Raw genomic sequence first — 25,711 nt, forward strand, 5'->3', positions numbered from 1 at the left:
AAATCAGTTGGCCCAGGGCGATGTCACGCTCTTGGTGCAGTTGAGTTGTCAGGAGAGCAAAGTGCTTGGCTACCTGCATAGATCTGGAGCAGAAAACAAAGCGAGATAGCCAGAGGGTCAGGAAAGCCACATGTTCCTCGTCGGTCACAGGGCCTACAGAGGTAGCATGGTGATCAATGAAATTTTTGTACGTTGGCTTGCGAGAGTCACCAACGTTGAACCGCAGGGCGATTGGCGCTACAGCTTCGCAGTCGAAGACTTCGCCAGTCGGTGTTAAGCTAGTGATGGCAGCGATGTCCAGGAGTGTCGACGTGATCATGCCACACTTGGTATGGAAGGAGTTGGTCGAACTCTCCCAAAATTGGAGAGCAACTAATAACATGCCACAAGACTGGGGAGGGCCACAATGGGCAATCTATAGAAGGGTGTAGATGCCTGTCCTTTTCCAATGGTCGATTTTATCTGATTCTAACCGATCCATCCAGGCACAAAACTTAGGACAGTTTTTGGGAGGAGCAGTCCTGAAGTTCCTGTCGACGTAGCAAAGGGAAAAGGGTTTTTGAGCAGAAACCACGGGTTCAGAGATATGACTGGAGGGAAAAAGGGAAGAATCTGTTCTGGTAATCTCTGGGTGTCGGTTTTCTGGAAGAGGACCTAAGAACGCTAAAGGTTCGTCAGCCAAAGAAAAAGGGATCAATACCTGAGAACGCCAGATTTTTGCCTTCTCTTTTGCAAACGGAGGCTCAGGAACATATTCCCTACCATCAATGGTGAGAGGATGTGTGAGTTTAGCAGCGGAGGGTTTGTTGGATCTAGCCATGGAAAAAATGGAAGTTTGTTGTTTTGGAGAAGAAGAGTTTTCACAGAGTGCAGGAGATGAGTGTATGCTGAAGCGAAAGAGCGAAAAAAGGGAAGAAGAAGAAAGAATGAGGGTTTTATAGGGGTTAAACCCTGAGCAGAGAAGAGTGAGCGTTTGATCTTCCACCTTCGACACGTATGCCCATGTTTCCACGTTTGTAGACACGTGGAGGAGAGAAGGCAGGCGTGATAGCAAACACGTTTCAGTCATAAAGACGTGAAGTGATGGGGACGTGACTTTGTGCGTCTCGAGGGAAAAAGGAATCGTTCGTCATGATTATATGACGTCATCAGCATGGGGTAAACAGAGGCCCCACTAAGTAGAAGTGGAAGCAGTAAGGGGTAAGTCGACATCTCAAAGATGCCATCATCTCACCAACTTCGATAGTCAAAAATGGCATCTCTGGGGGGCATTTTGTTACCACGAAAAATCTCTAAGGCATGCTGAAAGCGTAGTTAGTGATAGAGTCCTGTGAATTTGGGGGTTATGCCCCATCAAAGGATGAAGATGTGCTTGAGACAAGCAAGAATGGAAAAACACAAGTCAAGGGATGAAGCCGACAGGAGAAGCATGCTTGGTCGACAAGCCATTCTGTGGACTAAAATGAAGTTTGGAACTTAATGGATTTTCTTTCATGCCAAATGCGTAAAAGACAGTGTCGCCCTAAAACGTCTGGGCGGGAGAAATTTGAAATTGAAAAAGGACCAGCTGTTACAAGAAGAATAAGAGCACCAGAATCTGGAGCAGTTTGCAAGACGTGGATATAACGGTTTGCAGGTCGTGTGACACGACATGCGAGTTTTTAGGAGTTTTTAGCCTGCGTGCAGTTTCTTTAGTTTAGTATAAATAGAAGATCCCACAAAGGGCTCGAGGTGTTCACTTTGTACTAACAAACCACTTGTAAGAAACTTCTCATTCCCAGCGCGAGGAAGCAAGAGTTTTTGAGAGTGCTATGTACGTGAATCACCACATTTATTTCAATGCAACTTCCTTACTTTTCAATTGTTCCCGTTGAACATTTTATCTTAATTTCATTTACTTTTGAGTTATCACTTTACGTTGTCGTTTACGCTGTCGACACCGATTCTATTACGATAATAGAGTTCACCAAAAGCGTGTTCGTCGTGTACATCTTTTGAATGCTGTAGCGCTGTCGGTCACGAGTCACCTATAGGCTATAACATCGTTTAACCGTTCGTGTGGAAAAACCTGCGCTTGTTCAATACTTTGTTAGGAATCGTTCCTCACAAAGTTATTCCGTCGAATTGGATAAGCCTCACTTGCACTAGCACATGTCCTAGGATCAACTGGTCGATCCTGCAAGTAACCCTTAGTCGTAAGGCCTAGGGAGGACCAGCGGTTGTTTACCAATTTCCACAGTAAACACGCGCATGTCCTTCACTATGAGGCGCATCCCTTGGACGACATTACCTTTTACTTTGGTTTGTTGGCTTACGATTCACGTTTGACGTATCCTCATTTACCGAGCGTGTTATGAGGTAGTTCAGATGCATGCAACTTGATCATAATCCTTCACAATCTGCTCCTCGACTATGAGATGCCGAGATATGGGTATCATGTTTGATGATTATCTTAATCATCTGGTACGAGATGAGGCACGAAGTACCCTAACTCATAGCGGCTAGAGTGATGTATACAACTACATTTGATGGTACTTTAGGGTGTAACATCCTTATATGGCATAAGATCTCTGGGAGATCTACCTAGATCAGCTCATCAGGAGATACTAGAGAAAGAGCAAACTATGGCTAATCATGTTGTTGATGTGCTGCCTAAATATCGTCGTATTGTGCAAATTGAGTAGGATGGAACAAACAACAAACTATTTTCGGATGGCTATGCAGTAAGGGAAGTTATAGATGTCATGATGGGGGAGGCCCATGGGGCATTACAGCACAGGAGGCAGCGTAGAAACAAGGGGAATGTAGTTCGTCATATGCAATAATTTATAGTTTTTGTATTAGGAACACTATTTTTTGTTATATTTTATTTTATAATATGGATTTTGACTTTGTTGTGTACTATGGATCTATTAACTTATATATTTCATATTCATATTATTTCAAAAGTGTTTGGTTTAAATTATACAAAAAAAGTCATATATCGTCAAATTCATAAATCAATTGTAGAAAACTGTTATCTGGTGTGGTTATAAGGATGTATCTCCGGAATTAGTCTGGTGTTATCACATAGATGCATTTCCGAAACAATTCTTGCCAACATATGGCATTTTACTGGACAATGTATGTGGTGTTCGTTGAGTTGTTATCGAGATGCATCTCCTTAACAAATTTTAAATAAAATTGAGGTGCTATTGAATTTGACTACATTTGAAAAATATATATAATGCATCTGGAAATACTTTTCCCATTCTATGGGACATTTTTTATTTTTTAAAAGATATTTTTCCAAGTGATAAAGTGAGGTTAACAACCCTTTTCTTTTCCAGTCACTTTGAAATGTACAAGTAATTTTTGCATTAAAAAATATATAATTATTCTGATAACTATTTAACTTAATAGTCCCTCCGTTCCATTATGATTAATCTAATTGACCATTTTAATCTATTAAAAGAAATGAATAAATGAAAGAGAGAGTGATATTTTTATTAAAATATTTTTTATCAAATATGAAAATAATATTACTTAAATTATATAATTAAAAAGTATATGTTAAAAATTAAAACAAATTATTTATTTTAAGATATATTTTTATTTCAAATAAGTCATGGTTAACTTGAGAGAGTATTTTTTAAAACAAAATTTTAATATTTAAATTCTTAAATGATGATCTTGGACATACACGTCACCTTTTTTCTTCTTTATCTCTTTCTCAAAGCGTGAACATTATCTTCATTTAAGCATAGATCTTGAAGAACCCACTTCAACTGGAAAACGGCGCACACACTCGTGTCACTTATATAATTCATGACAACTCCATACGTTTCGTTCTCATCTCCAATTTCCGTTCATCACAATTAGCCTTTTTCGTTTGCTTTCAACATTGGGAGGTACAGCATACAATTGATTTATTGTGTGACTAATTTGATGAATTCAGGTTCAAGATATAGTTTTTAGTTGAATCCATATTCTGGGTTTGCGAAATTTTAGAGTTTTAAACTGTGGGTATGAAGTAGTTTGGTTTGGTATGTGATGAGTTTGACAAATTGAGGTTGAAGATCAAGTTTTTACTTGAATTCATATTCTGGGTTTGTGGAATTTTAGAGTTTTAAACTGTGGGGATGAAGTAGTTTGGTTTGTATGTGATGAAATTGACAAATTGAGGTTCAAGATCAAGTTTTTACTTGAATTCATATTCTGGGTTTGTGAAATCTAAGAACTTTACATTGTGAGGATAAAGTGGTTTGGTTTGGTGTGTTAAATATGGGTGCTAATTTTTCCTCATGTGTATGTGATGACGGGGATTCTAGTTCTATGAGGCCAAGGCTGGGGGATATACCTGAGAGTTGTGTGGCATTGGTGTTGATGTATTTGGATCCACCAGATATATGTAAGCTAGCACGATTGAATAGGGCGTTTCGCGATGCTTCTTTTGCTGATTTTGTTTGGGAAGCGAAGTTGCCTTTGAATTATAAGTTCATCATGGGAAAAGCTTTGGAGGAGGATGATACTACTAGTTCTGTTGCTGAATTGGGGAAGAGGGATATTTATGCAAGACTTTGCAAGCATAACTTGTTTGACAATGGAACCAAGGTAAGTTATCTTGGCCCGTTAACTCGGGTAGAGAACATCTTCATTAAGAAATGGATCCATACCTTTGTTGCATAGTGCAACCGTTGCGGCTGCACACAGTGCATATGCTACAGATTCAATGGCTCTGAGGTGTCCATTAATATCACCAATTTAAGAAACATAGAGGATGTTCATTCTATTAAATCATGGCATGATTTTCAAGTGATCGATGTTAACTTGTCAAAAATGTTACTTTTGTTTAGGAAATTCGGCTTGATAAGAGGACTGGTGGGGTTTGTTTGGCGATTTCTTCCAAAGCGTTAAGGATTACGGGGATAGATGATCGCAGATATTGGAATCACATTTCGACCGAAGAGTCAAGGTGAGGTTATTGTAAGTGAAACTATGTTGCTTGTGCTAATATGGTAGAACTTGTTCTGTCTTGCGGCATACAGAAGATTGGAATGTTCATTTCATGCTTTTGAAACTAAATTTTACAAAGGTTCTGTAATATTACCAAATCTTTTGCGTGTCTTGAGTCGGACGATTATTCAAATTTAACTTGGTCTAGAGTATAGACTCAGCTCGGTTAGACAATTTTTTGAACACATGAATACGATGGAACTTGTTATAGTATACTCTTGTTTGTGTGCGAATAGGTTCCATACAGTTGCTTATCTTCATCAAATTTGGTGGCTTGAAGTTGAAGGAGACATTGATTTCCAATTTCCAGAAGGGACATACAGTGTGTACTTCAGACTTCACCTTGGCAGGTCATCCAAGAAGCTCGGTCGTCGAGTTTGTAAAACCGAGCACATCCATGGATGGGACATGAAACCTGTCAAGTTTCAGCTAACAACTTCTGACGGTCAACGTGCTGTATCCCATACTCATTTGGATAATCCAGGGCACTGGATTCTCTACCATGTAGGAAACTTTGTTTCTAAGAGCTCAAATGATTTGATGAATATCAAGTTTTCGTTGACTCAGATAGATTGCACTCATACGAAAGGTGGTTTGTGTGTCGACGCTGTGCTTATATGCAACAGTAGTGATGTAAAGAAAGAAGTGTAAATTGTTTTTGTAGGTAGAAAACTCGGTCACCTGAGTTGAATTTGGTCGCGTAGGGGAGAAGCGGAAGCGATACTTACGAGTTACGAATTTAGTCCACAAAAAGCTTCCAAATTTAGATAAAGTTTCAAGCGAGAATCCAGATTGAGTTGTGTATTTATTGTTTTGTTGATATTGGGAATTGATTGTTGTGTTTTCTCAAAGAATGGAATGGTTCATGTGTGCTATTACTTCTGCTGGTTTGCATGGATAGTTTATGATTGAAAAAGATTGAAAAATGTGCTAACAATATTCTTATGACACAAGGAAAAATATGTGTTATCACTAACAAATGGTTTTATCCTTAAACTTTTTAAAGGATTTCCCATAGATGTTATAAGAAATATCTCCAATCTTTTTAAGAATTACTAAGATATCAATCTGATATTGCACGATTTAAATAAATTAATTTTGAGTAAAAGTGAGTCGAATATAAATGATTTATACTTGATTTTTTTTTAAAATTGAGTTGTAAATTTTAGTGGAAAAGGCATGTTTACCAAACATTCAACACCGCATATGTTCAGGGATCTCACATCAACTTTCTTGGATTTATGACCTTTTAGTTGAGATTTTCCTTTCCATTGTATGTGGTCTCTTCCACAAGTATGTCACCTTATGAACTTTACTATCAACATCCATGACTCTAACTCTTAAGCTATTAATTTTCAAGTTTTTTTTCCTCTTAAATATAGTCTTTTTGTCCTGGTGACGTGTTTTTTATTTTAATTTCTAAATTTTATATATTTTTTGAAATAATTTTTGAATAGCTAAATTTTTTTGGTTTTAATTTTTAAAATCAAAATTTATCGGCAGATTTTTTTCACGGATTTTCCTTTAAATTTTAAAGTGGATTTAAAATTTACAGATTTTTTGCGGGTTTTCCTTAAATTTTTTTTATAAAAAAAAAATAATAATCTAGGAACTAAAACTCAAAACACGTTAAATTACGAAAAAAATTATTTAATTCTCTTTTATAAAATTTTTTTTATCAATTTTATCACGAGTTTAAAGTAAAGTAAAAATATCGTTAATACATTAAGAATACTATCAAATAAAATGAAAGATCACACTAAAAAAATCTTTAAAAAAGTTAAATCATGCCTAGAAAAATCTTGCTAAACCTCTTCATTTGAAGTTATATCAGTTTCTACGAATAGTATTTTGCCAATAGTTAATAAAACTCATAATCATATGACTCACAAATTGAGCATTTTTTAAAAAATAATTTAATGATTAAAATTTGTCTTTAAAAATGAATAAATGATATGTCGCAAATTTAAATCCGCATCTTTCCAACTAATATCCTTGTATAGTTACCAAACTAATATTATTTTAAACTTCAGTTATTAATTTTATAAGAACATTAGTTATGGAATTCAATACCAAAGTCATTCAATTTCATTTTAAAAGTTAAAAATAAAAAAGAATTCTTAGCTACTAATTAAAAATGTTGGTCAACTTTCCTTGTTTTATAAATTTATATCATCAAATATTTTAGAAACGTCTTTTTTTTTAGAAAGAGGGCCTAAGTCCAAAAAGAAAGAAAACTACACAACGAAACTCAAAAAAACGATATTCATTACATCTCTATCTATTAAAGACTTGATAAAATTCAGACGATCTTCTCGTAAAATCATATAGTACAAGCTATCAATTTTCTCTTTTGCTAAAATATCTGCACAAAAATTAGCTTCCCTATACAAATGCACATTTCACTTCCTCATGCATCTTCATGCTTTTTGAATTTGTTCAATCAAAACATAGTCTTTCATATCTTTTGTTATTCTCGACTTTATAACTTTAACAAAATTTCGAGTCCACGCAAAGTTCAACTTTCCTCATACCAAGCCTTATGGTTAGACTTAATCCTTTAAATACTTTCCAAAGCTCTGCCTGAAAAGCACTACACTTCCGAACACTTTTAAAGAGTCCACCTTTACACTCTTCCCTCTTATCTCAAATGATACCTCCACACCCTGTTGATGTATTAACATTGCTTGTTCCATCCATATTAAGCTTAACCCAACCTTCCTCTAGAGCTTTCTATCCCACCAATATGACATTTCTCTCACCATTCATAACAACCACTTTATTACTTAAAGCATAACCATATTCCTTAATTCTCCCATGCACATAACTACCGGACACTAGGGTCTTTCATATTGATCATCGTGAAGCTCCTTATTACGCCACCGCCACAAGCTATGACAATCCATTGACCAAAGTCTACTTCATTGACTATTCTATCCTAAATTCAACCTGATTCAATCATTGAGCTCCATTGTAAAAAACTATATCTTAATATTATCAGGAATTTTATTACTTCAAAGTTGCCTTGCTTTTTGACAATCCCTAAAAACATGCAATGTAGATTCACAAACACTTCCATAAATCTTGCAATATGTCCCACCTAATCCTTTCAAACTCTTTTGATGATTGGTTAGCAATCTATCATGCTCTAACAGCCACATGAAACTCTTGATACGACCTTGCGTCCTTAGATTCCAAATAATCCTACAAACATTATCGTTGTTTGTTTCATCCGATTTAACCAATTGACTGTACATTTCTTTTACCGATGCCCTGCTAATACATGTTCATGTAATGGAAAGTTTATATCTCGTACTCAATTTTAGGAGGTAACTGCGCTTTGATTTTCTGTAAGAGCAACTCTGAAATCCACTACTTCAGAACTCGCCAATTTCAATAACCATTTTGTCCAACCGGGTCCTTCAGTTTTGCATGCTCTAATTCTTCCAGAATTAGCATATTCATATCTTAAATAATCAACCCGAAATCTATCCAACAATTAGACCAAGGCTTAACGACGGTTCCATCTTCAATACTCCAAGAAGCATACTCAAGAACTTATGGCATTAACTTGGTTATGCCTTTCCAGAGCATGAAATATGTTCCACGCGAAGTACAATCAAACATGTTTGACACCTTATACTTGCTTTTCAAGACAATGCACCAGAGATCTTCCTCACCACTGAGCAGCTTCCACACTAACTTCATGCCACAAACTTTATTCATTTGGTCCGCCTTTCTCAAACCCATACCACATTCCTCTTTACATTTCGTAATCGTATCCCACTTGACCATATGATAACTCATTTTCTCTTATGTATCCCTCCATACAAAGTTCATTTGCAATCTATAAATATCCCCAATGCAAGTTTTATGGAGAGTTTTTTTTATTAATATATGATAAATTGGCACTGCCTCTGGAACACTTTTTGCCAAAGTAATGCGACCTGTAAAAGAAAGTTGGTTAATTTTCCACTCCGCTAACTTTGTCATTAGCTACTCTAAAATATATTGATAGTCATTTCTTCTCAACGATTTTCCACTCAAGGGCACTCCAAAAAATTTCCCCAGGTCCTGAGTTTCTTAAAATTTACTGATTTGCATTATCCCCAACTTCACGATCCTTACAACATTTTTCAAGTCCAACATGTGTAACAACCCAATTTTATTATTTATTTATTATACTATTATTATATTATATTTTATTTATTTGGAGTGTTAATTAATTAATTGGTTGTTAAGTAGTATAATAATTGATTATATTAATTATCTTGGTGTGTTAATTAATTATTTAGTTGATATGAGATATAATTGAATAATTGATTATATTAATTAGCTTGGCGGGTTTATTGTGTTAGTTTAATTTAATTGAACTAATTAGAGATATTTAAATATTAGGTCTTATTGGGCCTATTAATTAAATTAGAGGTATCACTCTTTCAGCCCAAATAGAATACTATAAATAAGAGGTAGGAGAGTGAGAATTAGGATTGATTTAATCATTTGACAACAATAGAGAAAGAGGAGAGGAAAAGTAAAGAGAAGAGCTAGGGTTTCAAGAAAATTGAAGAGGTTTTGATGAGTATGCTCGATTGTGGTGATTGATTGTGTTAAAACTGAAAATTAACGTTATATATTTCGAGTATTGTGTGAGTTATAACTTTCTGAACGTGTGGTTTTTTATGGAATCGAAATCGGAGGTCCGGAAGTCCTCCAACGATGAAAACCGCAGAAAATTCTGCATGCTGTCCGTCACCATCGCGGCCCTTTTTTATGTTTTATTGTCGAAATCGTTTTGGTCATAAGTTTTGATCCGTAAGTCCAAATTGAGTGCCGTTTGAAGCGTTGGATAGCTGAAACAGAAGGCTATAACTTTGTTTCATGAAAAAAATAATTTTGGAGATTATTTCATGGACGTTTTGGGGGTTGAAGAAGATGAAAATTATGTTGGAAAATTTAATAAACAACAACTTTTTAGTAATGCCTTCGTGCACGGTTTTATTCATAACTTTCAACTCGTGAATCATTTTGGGTTGGGGTTTAAAGCATTAGAAAGGCGACTCTAATAGATATTATGTGAATGGTGTATTTGTTATGAATGTTAAGATGGTAGAGATGATCTTAATTGCATATTATGTGAATGGTGTATTTGTTATGAACGTTAAGATGGTAGAGATGATCTTAATTGCATATTATGTGAATGGTGTATTTGTTATGAATGTGTATATGTACCATTGGTGGATAATTCATAGAGTCGAATTATGGTGATATGTGGAATGTTAAGATGGTAGAGATGATCTTAATTGCATATTATGTGAATGGTGTATTTGTTATGAATGTTAAGATGGTAGAGATGATCTTAATTGCATATTATGTGAATGGTGTAGTTGTTATGAATGTGTATATGTACCATTGGTGGATAATTCATAGAGTTGAATTATGGTGATATGTGGAATGTTAAGATGGTAGAGATGATCTTAATTGCATATGTTGTTGGTATTTGTACATTCATTCATGGCATGGTCGGCTTCATGGTGGAAGCGGTGAAGCTATGGGTTCACATGGTAGCACACATTGATCCTTAATTGGAAATAGGCGTGGTAGATGTAGCACACGTTGATCCTTAATTGGAAATAGGCGTGGTAGTAGACGATGATCCTTAATTGGAAATAGACGTAGCACACGTTGATCCTTAATTGGAAATAGGCATGGTAGATGTAGCACGCGTTGATCCTTAATTGTAAATAGGCGTAGTAGTAGACGGTGATCCTTAATTGGAAATAGACGTAGCATACGTTGATCCTTAATTGGAAATAGGCGTGGTAGATGTAGCACACGTTGATCCTTAATTGGAAATAGGCGTGGTAGTAGATGGTGATCCTTCATTGGAAATAGACGTAGCACACGTTGATCCTTAATTGGAAATAGGCGTGGTAGTGGCTTTGTGTCGCATCCGCGAAAAACAACCGGCGGGCTAAAACAAAAAAACAAACAGAGCCGCCACTGCGCGTTATTTATCCCAAAATAGGGAAAGGAAACGCTCAGAGAAACCTGGAAAAAGCATGGTCTCGCGACCAAAGAGAAAGGGTAAGGGAGTCGGTTACGCAAGGGGAAGGTATTAGCACCCCTCACGTCCGTCGTACTCGACGGGATCCACGCTCTAGGAAAAGAAAAGGTTGCTAAACAAACATCACACACACACACACACCGAAGACAACACAGGTGGGGTTAAGAGGAAGAGAGCTCGATAGGACATCGCATCCTATGCCTACGTATCTCGTCTGGAACGAGAATCAGAGCTGCCGTAGTTCGGCTCACGCACGCCAAACAACACACACACCCACAGGCAAACCTGGAACCCGAATGCCAATCGCTGGGCTTACATCGGCTTCCGAACCAAACCAACACAATCAGGATACGTACAGCCAATCGCTGGGCTTACATCCATATCCTGACACACAAGAAGATAACAAGTAAACACACAAAAAAGAAAAAAAAGTGCCCGGAGAGACCTCGCACGGTCTCCTGCCTACATACCTCGTCTGGAACGAGGATCAGGGCGATGTAGTTCCCCTGAAAGGGAAAGAAATTCTAGCCAGAAACCAAGGGGAGACACACTACCAGGGAGCTGTACTCGAGCCTAGTGTTATCATGCATCATTGCCCTATGTTGTGGTTTCTACCTACTTGCACAACAACAAGCTAATCCTATCCAGGAAGAAAGCAAGCATGCAAGCATCAACAAAAAAAACAAACATTTCACATAGCACACACTATATCCAGTCAAGTGAGGCTCAAACAAGGGTGGACTGCCGAGGCAAGTCATCTGTACAAGGTAGAGTTAGCTCTTAACCTTGCCATTGAGGGGCTAAGGTGAAGCTGATGAAAGGTGAGTGAAGATCAGACTTCACAGCTCTTATCCCTGTCCAGGGAGAGCTTTAGACAAAGGAGCGTGGGTCCAGAATGGAGGGACCCTTCTACGCTCAAGACTCTGACACAACTGTACAAAGTACAAGATCTTGGGTTAATGTCCCAATGCGTCAACACAGTGGTGTGAGCAGAGGGACGACTCAACTGAATAGCGGGGGATAGATTGCATATCCCTTGGGTTCCGCCAATTGCCTCATAGAGGTCTTTACCTGCTTGGCACAAAAGTAAACAATCACAAACATCGCCTCTTAAGAAGGACTTCAGACAGTTGCCTGGCTAAATAACAAGCCAGGTCTTCCAGACTACATGAAGTCAAGAGATTCTACCTCAACTGGTTTATACAACCAAGCAGCAGCAAGCAAGTTCTTAAAGAACTGTAAGCGACTTAATGTACCTGAAATCAATCAAGTATCATCAGTACTCAGACAAACCAACAATAAACAGCAAAAGTCAATCTATACAGACAACACAAGTTAATGCACACAAGTGCAAGCCATGAGCTCAAACTCAAGCATCAAACCCTACAACACAAAATCAATGTTAGTTTACAACATCAAACAATCTCAATTTACAACTTGAATTTCTCTCCTTAAGCCTTTTGCACTTTTAATCCTGAAAATCCAAGCCAAATGTGAGAAACTAGACCACTAGGCCAAGCCTAGGGTCCAAGGGGATGAAAAAATCAAAACAGCAAGTGAAATTTATCCAAAATCTCATTCAAACAAATTAGAAGCAAATGCAATTGGTCCCATGCTCATATCAATCACCATTATCATTTCATGCACAATTTAACATCAATCATGCAATTTGCAACTCCAAATAACCAAACAGAACTATCTCAATCAAATCCATATCAAAACAATTCAATTAATTCCACAAAAATTCACACCTAAACAGGACACATTCAATGTATAGCATGTCAATTTTCAGCTCAATTGGACAAAAGAAAGTAGGTCAATGAAAATCAAGAAGTCCAGACACATTTATACAAGCCAATTCAAGGCATCAACACAAGCATTAACTTCCATAAATCATAAAACAGTGACAACAATTAAGAAATGAATGGGATCAAAACCATAATGTCCTATAATGTGTCTACAATCCACATGTCAAATTTCATCTTCATCCAATACACTATGAGAATTTCACAAATGAATTACCAACATGTGTCACACAATGTTACCAAATGAGCACACAGGGAAGAAAATATTCAATCAATTAGAAAATGCAACCAATAAATCCAGCAAAATTCACATGTAATCTTGACATATCAATGATCATCCACACAAAATTTCAGCTCAAATCAACATCCCTAAGCATTTTAAATAAAATCATGAAGTTGACCTAGCTTGGTGTGACACAAATTGTCACACCTCAATTCAAAAAATCATATCTCCTTCCCCAAGTATCCAAAAATCACAAACTCTACATGAAAATCACCATCAACATGTCCAGAACAAGCACAAAAAATTTCATGAATTTCTTTAAAGGCATCATCATTTTATGAAGGATATGGCAAGGTGTGTGAAAATGTGACAACATCAAGTAAACCCTAGGCCAATTAATTTTCTACACATGCAAAAAAATCCACAAAAATCATGATAAAATTCTACACATTACAAGAAGAACAATGCAAAAAATTTCACAAAATTTGGATGAAAAATGAAGCCTCTATGAATTTTCTAAGATCATGTAATCAAATGAAATAACCAAAGAAAATGAAAATGAAATAATATCTAATTAAATAGGACCAGTGGCATAAGCGTAATATTAAAGTCCAGGTGCAAAACGACGCCGTTTCAAACAGATTGCATGGCAAAGCGTGATTCGCTGGTTTGGGCGGTAAACACAATTTTCAAACGCAGGCAATGGATTCGAAGATCAAAACGCGTTACACAGGTTCTTCACCAAACACGAATTTCCAGATTTTGATGAACATCAAATCTCAACCAAATGCTACAATCTTATAGTCAAAAGAACCGTCTCTCTTCCTAGATCACGAATTTGCTAATGATTTCTCCTAACTCTCACTGTAATGACGGGATCGATCCAAAAAAAGAAATGATCATAAAACTTTAAATCGTGATTTCTCACTCCACACTCAATCAATTCACAAACCAAGCATATCATGTTAATCTACGTTGAATAATCTACCAAACGCATATGATAATTTACACAATAGTGAGATTCGAATTTGCACCTTAAGAATGAAGAAGCTGTTGTTCTTAATGCTTTTGCGTGTAATTTTCCAAAACAGATGGACATCAAGGTATAGGAAGTTGAATAGGACTCGTGCCTTAGCTCAAGGATGCTTCAATTGGAAGAAATCTCAAAACTCCATTGTCGCACAAGCTTTGGACAGTCACGAATCTTGATGTGTTTGGCAATGGCATATCAAAACAGTTGTAGATCTTGGTCCATGGAGCACGAATCAAAAAGAATTATCCAATTTGGTTGAGAATTGATGAAGATTTGATGAAAAATGTTGATGAGGTTCTTGGAGAATTTGGGAGAAAATGGAGGGAAAGTTTGTTAGATTTCTTGGAATGTGCAATTGTGTTTTGCATTTCTGTTATGATTAAGGTTAAATACTCACTCCTTAATCCTCCTCTTAATCACAATTACCAAAAATGAGTTGGATTAGCATAATGTGTTTTCTTAATGCAAGGGCAAAAGTGACCTTTCCAAATTGGCTATGTGACAGCAAGATGACAGCTCAAACAACTTTCAATTGGCATTTGGAGTGTGTTGGCTTTGGTCTCATATCAATTGGCCTTGTAAATCTCAAAATCACATGTTCACACCAAAAATACACTTAAGTCCACTTGAATTTTGACTTTTTGCATTGACCATTTTTGATGAATTTTGATTATGCACCATGAAAGTACATGTGAAATGGAGTTTGCTCATAAAAAGATCATCCGTTTTGGACATTCCATGTGAAAGTTATGCCACTTTGATTATAGGCATTTTTGGAAAATGAATGGATCATAACTTGTCAACCATACATGGGAATTTCAAGTTCTTGGACTTTTTGGAAAGGTGAGAACAAGATCTACAACTTTCATGTTGAACAAATTTTCATTTGAAGCTTTTTTGGACACGTAATTTTGTGATGAAAAACTTTCCATTTTTGGAAACTTCCATTACAAGTCACTTTCTATTTTTGGAAATTTTTGTCCTGACTTTATTTTCTTCATTCTTGAGCTTTGACCTGTCAAATGAGACTTGTTTCAACATGAATGGAGTGTATCCAACTCTCTCCCACCTCCAAATCCATAAAATCAAGCACAATTGACCACAGTTGACTTTCTCAACTGATAGATGAATTTGGCAATGCACTGATCAATCTGAGCCCCAATCTTCTGATGAAATGGCTCAAGGATGAAACCCTAGCCTCAATAAGCTCAATACAAACATGAAATGATCCCCATATCCATTATAGACCCCATCTCCTTGCCATGCCCTGATTGACCCAATGTAACTGATTAGGGTTGACCAGTGGTCAAAACCCTAATCTCAAGATGACTGATCAATCTCTTGAACTTCTGGATGATATCAAGACCAAGATGATGATGATGTATTATTGCAACCAAGATGACCAATCTCCTTGAGAATCAAAACCCTAATTTGGACCTCCATCCTCAGATGATCAATGATCCAGTTCAATGAAACCCTAGCTTGCACATAACCTCTTCATCTTCTGATCAAGACTTGTGAGGATGACTTGCACAATGTAACCACATGATATGCAATATGCAATGCCTAAAGACCTACAAATGATATGCAATATGTTAAGCTAGTCCCAAGAGAGGAGGGCAAATTTTGAGGTGTTACAGCTGCCCCTATTCAATCCACTGTGAACCTGTCGATATGGATAGCCTCGGCTTTCAGATGATCAGGATGAAGAGTGATTGAATACCAAGAACAGACGAACAATTTTCACTCTGATGGGAAAATAATTAACAACGCCTGTCAGAATCGGCGAAGAACACAATCTTGAAAGAAAAAATCCGTCTGGAATGGAGAAAGTCGGCCTGATCACCGATACAGCAACATCAACCTGTATACCAAAATAAATGGTAGCACAGGGATAACCATGGTCTGAACACCACACATCCGCTGGGGATTATATTTCTTTTTGATTTTCTTGAACCCCGAAAATTTTTCTTCTTTTTTATTTTCTTGAACCCCGAAATTTTCTTTTGCGCAAATGATCCCGGATCACTGCATTTGAACCCCGTTCTCCTGTTTGCCAAAATAATGAACCCCATTCTCCAGTTTGAACCCCAGTCGCCTGACGATAACGTGTGATCGCCAATGTGAACCCCATTCTCCAGAAAACACCTCGTGTCTCCTTTTCTCCATTTGGACCCCGCTCTCCAGAAAATGCCTCAACACTTCCCTTTCTCCATTTGAACCCCGATCTCCAGAAAATATCGCAACATTTCCCTTTCTCCATTTGAACCCCGTTCTCCGCTTTCTTGTGATAATTCCGCTGGCAACGTCGGAAATAACACCAAACACCACTCTGAGGGCGACATATCAGAGGGTACACCTTCACAAAAGGAAGGTAACATGTGCATCTCTTCATCCGAAGACACCTATAACGACCTCCATTGGACTCCGCCAAAGTCTAAGGTGACACATGAACAGAAGACAATCCTGAGGACCTCATCCCGGATAAAATCTTCATCTCCAATCTCCATTTGAACCCCAGAAAATGCCTCAACATTTCCCTTTCTCCGGTTGAACCCCGAAAATCGCGCTGATCGCGTAAAGTTCTTCGATTTCAATCCCATCTCCGTTCGACGGAAAAAACTCATCCAGTATCGCACTACTGGAGAACATTGCTGATCTGACATCATGACGCTAGACTCCTCAGAGTAACATCTTCACCATCCGGCGAAACCAAAACCTCAAGCGGTAACCACGGCTTGAGTCGCACTGATCGCGTAATACTTCCATCTTTGGCCGACAGAAAACAAATTCTCCCAGTATCGCACTACTGGGGAATACCTTTGATTAAAACCACGAGGCTAAACTCCTCGGAGTAACACCTTCACATTTGGATAAAACCACTTCTCAAACGATAACCACGGCTTGAGACTAGCTTATACTTGCAATGATGAATGACTTTTTCTGCGTAATGCTCCATAATCATGGAAATGCTACGCGATTTATTATTTTTCTATGCAACATGCTATGCTATTTTTTTTCATGATGAATGCATAAAAACGTCCCCCTCAAGGGATTCTGCTGGGGAGCACGAGACACTCCGTTGAGGAACTCGTCAATACTCCGATCTCCACCCCGCTGGGGAATAGCACTGATGCTGCTGGGAAAAGGTAACCCTTGCTGGGGAAGAACCTCCTTTGCACCCAATCCGCTCGGGAAACCGCTGGGGATAAACACCACATCCGCTCTGTGGGGACACAACAGTCTTTGATTTACTGGGGATATAAATCCCGACTCTGCTTGGAGAACCCTCCCAGATATCTGGCGACTTCACCGGGGAAATGCCCACAGACACTCTGCTGGGGAAACAGCAACCTCCAGGCCTGGCAACTGGGGAAGCATTGATTTGACACCTGCTGGGGATAACCATCCTGACCCTGCTAGGGGAAACGAATGCTACTCCGCTGGGGACAACCCATGCAATCCATAGGTAGAATCGACTCAGCTGGGATCCACAGACCTTGGATCTACTGGGGAGTTGGCCTTCACAACTCTGCTTGGGGACCCCGCTGGAGAAATGAGAAAAGTTGGCACAGAACACCCGTCGACTCGTCGAACCACGGTATCCGCCTCCCAATCTCGTATCATCTTTCCACTTTTGAGAACTCCCAGACTCGTCTGGACCTTTTCTGCTCCATCATCTTGTATTCCCAACCGCTCCGCGCTCGACGGAATGCGAACTCCTGGGGATTATACAGATTTTTCAATTTTCCGACTTTGAAGAGTCTTCTTGATTAATTTCCAGGATCGTCGTACGTCTCTCGTCGTCTCTTCATCGCTTCTCTAACTCCCTTGTCCCTGATTGGACCCTGCGGGGAATTTCTACAGACTTTCCAATCTTCCAACTTTGAAGAGTCTTCTTGATATCACTCAAGGATCGTCGTACGTCTCAACGCCTCTTCGTCATCCCTTCATATTCATTCCTTCGTCCCTGATTGGACTCCAGGGGGATTTGCTTTTGTCAACAACTTCCACATCACAACCTGCAAGTGAGTGAAAATACCTAACAGCACCTGCAAAACGGACCGTCAGATAAAACCGTGCCCCAGGCGTGTCAAGATTTCAACACTTGGGTCACTCACCCTTCCGAATAAGATTTCAAGTTTTCAATCTTATAAACATGCATTGGAAGGGACCTGTGTGTCTTAAAATGCAAGATTCTTTATCAAAAATAATTGGATGTTCTTGCAAATCAAAGCGGTAATGAAAAACAAAAACAAAATCATTTGACTGAATATGCATTTTATTGATTGGAAAAGTGTGGCTCAAATGAGCAATACAAAAGAAGCAATTCCTGAAAAGAGGTAATTGCGCACAAAAGGAAAAATCTATCCTAATGGCAATGTGAAACCCGTGATCTCATCGAGTTCCAACTCGGTTACACCCCATATGTCCTCAGACTCTCCTTGCTTTCTGCCTCCTGAACAAGACGTTTCTGATTGATCCCTACCGGGTATTATCCATGATGCTCTAACCAAAGCGCAAACGATCATGCCTGACGCAGTTGTTCGTTTCAATCCCTCTTTTGCCTGGACCGCCCTTTCGGGTTTTCAGTCCACCGGGATACCCTTTTTTGCCCAAGTCGCCTTTTCAGGTTTTCGACTTGCCGGGTGTACATTTTTCTCTTATATCCCTAATTTTTGCCCGAACCTTTTTCTTCTCTTTTTTTTGGTTCGCCGGGATGCCCATTTTTGCCTGGACTATTTTATTCTTTTCGTCCAGCGGGTCTCTTTACACGAAGTATTTTTTAACTGCGTCCGCATTCACAGGGGATGGAAAATCCTCGCCATCCATGGTCGTCAGCAACAAGGCTCCTCCAGAGAAAACCTTCTTGACCACGAATGGACCTTCATAATTCGGTGTCCACTTGCCCCTTCGATCGTTTTGAGGAGGAAGGATCCTTTTCAGCACCATATCACCCACGTGATATACCCGAGGTCGCACCTTTCTGTCAAAAGCACGCTTCATCCGTTGCTGGTACAACTGCCCATGACAGATGGCTGCCAGCCTCTTCTCCTCTATCAGGCTCAACTCTTCGTACCGGGTCCTTACCCATTCAGCCTCTTGCAATTTCACATCCATCAGGACTCTCAAAGAGGGAATTTGAACCTCAACAGGTAACACAACTTCCATCCCATACACCAATGAGAAAGGAGTTGCCCCAGTAGATGTACGCACCGACGTTCGATACCCATGTAATGCAAACGGCAACATCTCATGCCAGTCTTTATAGGTTACCACCATTTTCTGCACAATCTTCTTTATATTCTTGTTGGCTGCCTCAACCGCCCCATTCATCTTCGGACGATAGGGAGAAGAATTGTGATGTTCAATCTTGAATTCCTGGCACAATTCTGCCATCATCTTATTGTTCAGATTAGAACCATTATCAGTAATGATTCTCTCGGGAACCCCATATCTGCAAATGATGTCTCTCTTGAGAAATCTGGCAACGACCTGTTTTGTCACGTTCGTATAAGAGGCTGCTTCTACCCACTTGGTGAAGTAATCAATAGCCACTAATATGAATCTGTGCCCATTTGAAGTTGTAGGCTCAATCTTTCCGATCATATCAATGCCCCACATAGCAAACGGCCATGGAGACGACATTAAGCTCAACGAATTTGGAGGCACGTGCACCTTGTCTGCATAAATCTGGCATTTATGACACTTCCGCACGAAATTGAAACATTAGGCCTCCATTGTCATCCAGTAATAACCTGCCCTCAGCAGCTTCTTCACCATTGCATTCCCACTGGCATGGGTACCGAACGACCCCTCATGAACCTCTTTCATCAATTGGCTTGCTTCTCTATCATCAACACATCTGAGCAAGACCCAATCGAAATTCCTCTTATACAAAACCCCATCCTTGTTCAAGTAGAACACCATGGCCAACCTCCGCAGAGTCTTTCGGTCCTTCTTAGATGCTCCCTCAGGATACTCTTGAGTCTCTAGATAGCGCTTGATATCGTAATACCACGGCTTCTCATCATCAGACGCTGCATCAACAACAAACACATAAGCCGGTCTATCCAGACGACCTACTTCAACACTGGGGAACTGATTCCACCACTGCACCTTAATCAAGGCGGCCAGAGTAGCCAAAGCATCTGCCAAAGGATTCTCCTCTCTGGGCACATGATGCATCTTCACCTTGGTGAAAAGCGTCAACAATCTCCTCGTATAATTCCGATATGGCACTAAATAAGATTGATGCGTATACCATTTCCCGTTAACCTGATTTATCACCAGAGCTGAATCTCCATATATGACAAGGTTCTTGATCCTCAAATCAATCGCCTCTTCAATCCCCAATATACAAGCTTCATATTCAGCCACGTTGTTGGTACACTCAAATGTTAGCCTAGCAGCAAAAGGAATGTGGGATCCTTTCGGCGTAACCAAAACAGCACCAACACCGCTTCCATTCACGTTAACGGCCCCATCAAACATCAGAATCCATTCGGATTCAGGGTCAGGCCCCTCCTCCGGGATTGGTTCCTCACAATCTTTCGATTTGAGAAACATGATGTCCTCATCAGGGAATTCAAACTTCATCGGTTGATAATCATCAATGGGTTGCTGAGCGAGGTAATCAGACAATACACTCCCCTTGATCGCCTTCTGAGATGTATACTGTATATCATACTCAGTCAAAATCATTTGCCACCTCACAACCCGTCCGGTCAATGCTGGCTTTTCAAAAATGTACTTAATTGGATCCATCTTGGAAATCAATAAAGTGGTATGAACCAGCATATACTGTCTTAGTCGGCGAGCAGCCCAGACCAAAGCACAGCAAGTTTTCTCGAGCAGTGAATATCTTGTTTCACAATCGGTAAACTTTTTGCTAAGGTAGTATATGGCATGCTCTTTTCGACCAGACTCGTCATGCTGCCCCAATACACACCCCATAGACCCCTCGAGGACTGTCATGTACAGAATTAACGGTCGTCCCTCCACAGGAGGCATCAGAATCGGAGGCTCCTGCAAATACTCTTTTATTCTCTCAAATGCCGCTTGACAATCATTATTCCACCTGACCGTTTGATCTTTTTTCAACAACTTGAATATTGGTTCACACGTGGCTGTTAAATGAGATATGAACCGTGAAATGTAGTTCAATCTACCTAAGAAACCACGAACCTCCTTCTCTGTTCTCGGTTCAGGCATTTCTCTTATCGCTTTTACTTTTGCAGGATCAACCTCGATTCCTTTCTCGCTTACAATGAACCCCAACAATTTACCGGACCGCACTCCGAAAGTGCACTTGTTCAGATTCAACCTCAGTCTGAACTGTCTCAGCCGGTCGAACAACTTGGCCAGATCTACCAAATGCCCCTCTTCTGTTTGGGACTTTGCTATCATGTCATCGACATAGCATTCAATTTCATGATGAATCATATCATGAAACAAAGTCACCATGGCCCTCTGATAAGTAGCACCGGCGTTCTTGAGACCGAATGGCATCACCTTGTAACAAAAAGTACCCCACGGTGTAATGAACGTTGTTTTCTCCATATCATCTGGCGACATTTTGATTTGATTATAGCCAGAAAAGCCATCCATGAAGGAAAACACCGAGAATTGAGCTGTATTGTCTACCAACACATCGATGTGAGGTAGCGGAAAATCATCTTTCGGACTAGCTCTATTCAGATCCCGGTAGTCCACACACATTCTCACCTTCCCATCTTTCTTCGGGACCGGCACAATGTTCGCAACCCATGGCGGATAATTAGTGATAGCAAGGAAACCAGCATCCCACTGCTTCTGCACTTCCTCTTTAATCTTCATCGCCATGTCAGGTCGAGTTCTGCGCAACTTCTGCTTCACTAGAGGACAATCTGTTCTCAACGGTAGCTTGTGCACAACGATATCGGTATCCAACCCTGGCATATCTTGATAAGACCAAGCAAAGATGTCGACATACTCTTTCAACAACACTACCAATCTGCTCTTGACACTTGCCTCCAAAGCAGCCCCGATTTTCACCTCTTTCTTAACCTCGTTGGTACCCAGATTCACCACCTCAATCGGCTCTTCATGCGGCTGAATCACCTTCTCCTCTTGTTTCAACAACCTGGCTAATTCCCCTGGCAGTTCACAATCTTCTTCGTCTTCTTCTTCAGCAAGATAGATTGGATTGTCGAAGTCATACAAGGGTGTAACAGGATTGTTATCAATGAGATCCGGAGAGATATCGCATCTGCATGAATGTTGATTCATGCATTGCTTTAGAACCGGTGTGAGACAAATTGAAAAAGAAAAATGAAAACATTGCCATTTTTATTTTGTTTTTATTTTTAAACTGCAAAAATAAATGAAAAACAGGGAACACCGCTTTTAACTGGAAAAACATCCTTTTATTAATGATGCGAATTTGCAAATATGAACATGAGGTGGCCCTTACAATGAACCATTACGTGTCGGGCAACACGTAAGGCTTTCATGCATATAAAATCAAAAACAGGAAATATTACTCTTCCAGCAGAGTGACCCGGATGATCTTTTCAGCCTTCCAGTTCTGGATTTCCATCCCTGGTGCGCACGGCTTTATCCACCGGTCCATGTCACAGTCGCTATCAGCATCGTCACCCATCATGCAGATGTGATCCGGATCCATCATTCCGGCACTAGTGAAAGTGACTGACGGACGACGTCCTCTGCCTTGCCCTGAGCCTCGGCCCGGCTGGTACCCCACTCCAAAGCGATCCTTCTTCGCAGGGACATCCATCATCCTGCCCCAACCAGGAGCCTCTCCATTCTTCACCACCTCAGCGGCCTGCTTGTATGAAGAAATGGACGGTTTCTCTTCCTCTTTGGCAAAAAGAGCATTCTCTACCTTAACGGTTTCAAATGCTTGACTAGGCGTCTCCCAGATTTCGCCGTCCATCTCCACATATTTGAACGAGGACAGGTGGCTGACAAAGATGTCCTCCTCTCCGCACACAGTGACGACTTGGCCCTCCCAGATGTACTTCAATTTCTGGTGCAAAGTCGACGTCACTGCCCCAGCAGCATGAATCCATGGCCTACCCAACAAGCAACTGTATGCCGGCTGAATATCCATGACATAGAAAGTCGACTTGAACACCTCCGGGCCTATCTTTACTGGAAGCTCAACCTCTCCAAACACGGCCCGTTTTGACCCATCAAACGCCCTTACTATCAAATCAGTCGGAGTCAAAATCAGCCCATCACAATTCAACTTTGCCAGAGCTTTCTTTGGCAACACATTTAAAGAGGAGCCGGTATCAACCAGCACATGCGAAAGCACGGCTCCTTTGCACTCCATTGCTATGTGTAAAGCCCTGTTATGATTCCTCCCATCCACCGTCAGGTCCATGTCTGTAAAGCCCAGCCCATGGCTAGCATGCACGTTAGACACGACCGTCTCCAACTGGTTAATGGTAATTTCTTGAGGAACATAGGCTTTCTTCAAGATTTTCATCAAAGCCTCTCTATGCCCCTCAGAGCTTAACAGCAACGATAGAATTGATATCTTGGAGGGAGTCTGCTGCAGATGGTCAACAAGTTTGTACTCAGACTTCTTGATGATTCGTAAGAATTCCTCTGCATCACCATCAAGCTTATCCTCCGACCCCGCAGGCGCCGGTGTCACCACTGGAGTACCTTCACCGACCACAGCTTTCCCTTTTACCCTGGCTAAAGCCTCGGCCTTTTCTTTTTTCTCTTTCTCTCCTTCTCCTCCCCTCAGGGCATTCAGAGCAAACAACCTTCCACTGTGAGTGAAACCGCTGGGACCGGCATTATCCACCTTTGACACGGTGGTTTCACTAGCAATCTGTTCCTCCACTTTCTCACCATTGCAATAGACTTCTCCCCCATAATGCCATGGCACGGAATCATCTTTGTCATAGGGAATCGGTCCAGGTACCGTGATGGTAACTGGAGCCGCTTCAGCAAGATTAGACAAATCCACCGGATCAAAGTAGATTGTTATGGTGGAGACTTCCTCGTTTTCCTTATCAACTTTCTTTTCAACCACAATACTCCCCTCGTCCATCAGACCCTGGACAGTTCTTCTCAACAACATGCATCCCTCAGGAGCAACAGTGCATTCAGCACAATCAACACCACAGCCCGGGTTGACCCCATTCATCATCAACTGTCTCTTCACCTCAGCCAGAGGAGTCTTCAACTAATCCACAGTAGACAACTCAACTCTATTCTCTTCAGAAATAGCATTCACCCCCCTTTGACCATGCGCGGGCATGGGATTAGCATTAACGTTGGGAGATGGTGCAAAGTTGATCGCCTTCGAATCCACCAGGTCTTGAACTGTGTGCTTAAAAGCTTTACAGTTCTCAATGTTGTGTCCGGGAGCACCCGAGTGGAATTCGCATTTTGCGTTCTCATCATAGCTGGCTGGCTTTTGATCAGGTCTCAAAGGTGCCAGAGTTCTGGTCTGTACCAACCCCAGATCCATCAGCTTTTTGAACAGGAAAGAATAGGTCACCGGAGGCCTATCAAATTGTCTGTCCACTGCTCTCCCCCTGACCTGATACCCGGCCCTCTGAGGCCTCTGCTGGAAGGGTTGTTTCTGTTGTTGTTGCTGTTGCGGGGCAGGCTGATGTTCAGCAGGAATAGTTACTACAGCAGTGTGCTGGAAGTAACGATCCCTACTGGGTCCTTGTTGAGCGTATACGGCACTGGTGTCACCCTCTTTCTTCCTCTATCCACCATTACCAAAAGGCTTTTTCGACCCTGAAGAAGAGGCATTGCCCTGTATCTTCCCAAGCTTCAACCAACTCTCTATTCTTTCCCCCGCCACAACAATGTCAGAAAAGTTGGTCACCGGACAACCAACCATTCTCTCAGCGTATACCCCCTGCAGGGTCCCCATAAAGAGATCAGACATCTCCTTGTCAACAAGAGGAGGTTGCACTCTGGCCGCCAACTCCCTCCATCTCTGGGCGTACTCCTTAAACCCCTCACTGTTTTTCTGAGACATACCCTGCAGCTGGGTACGACTCGGGGCCATATCAGCATTGAACTAATACTGCTTGAAGAATGCATCCCCAAGATCCTGCCAATTCTTTATATCCGAGGACTTGAGCTTGGTGTACCATTCCAATGAGCCTCCGGACAGACTGTCCTGGAAAAAGTACATCCATAGCTTTTGATCCATGGTGTATGCTGAGATCTTACGGACGAAAGCCTGCAGGTGAGTCTCGGGGCAGGAACTCCCATTATACCGATCAAACGTGGGCGCTTTAAACTTTTGCGGGATCACAATCCCCTCCACCAGTCCCATATTTGACATATTGACCACCCCGGGAGTGGCATAGCTCTCCAGAGCTCTGATCTTTTCAGCCAGCAGCTGAATCTCCTTGTTCTGTGATGGAGCACCATACTGACCGAATGGCTCATTGTGCATTGAGAATTGATCAGCCTCTCTATCTTCTTCTTTGTCATCCTCAACACCGAAGAAAGGAGGAAAAAGACTATCTTTCAGATTCTGACCTGGCCCAGGTTGACCACCAGCACCACCAAAACCAGCATCGTTATTCACTATACCA

The 25,711-nt window shown here is 40.5% G+C and overlaps 1 protein-coding gene across 1 annotated transcript; it reads left to right on the plus strand.

Annotated features, from left to right (window-relative positions):
- The first annotated feature begins 3,683 nt into the window (after positions 1–3,683).
- Positions 3,684–5,873, plus strand: LOC127075872 (F-box protein PP2-A13). Its single transcript, XM_051017372.1, has 4 exons — positions 3,684–4,051; positions 4,165–4,593; positions 4,836–4,954; positions 5,232–5,873. The coding sequence occupies exons 2-4, from the start codon at positions 4,264–4,266 to the stop codon at positions 5,644–5,646; spliced, it is 864 nt and encodes a 287-aa protein (XP_050873329.1). The 5' UTR covers positions 3,684–4,051; positions 4,165–4,263; the 3' UTR covers positions 5,647–5,873.
- Positions 5,874–25,711: the final 19,838 nt, after the last annotated feature.

Source organism: Lathyrus oleraceus, chromosome 4 (assembly GCF_024323335.1).
Source record: "Lathyrus oleraceus cultivar Zhongwan6 chromosome 4, CAAS_Psat_ZW6_1.0, whole genome shotgun sequence".
Taxonomy (NCBI): domain Eukaryota; kingdom Viridiplantae; phylum Streptophyta; class Magnoliopsida; order Fabales; family Fabaceae; genus Lathyrus; species Lathyrus oleraceus.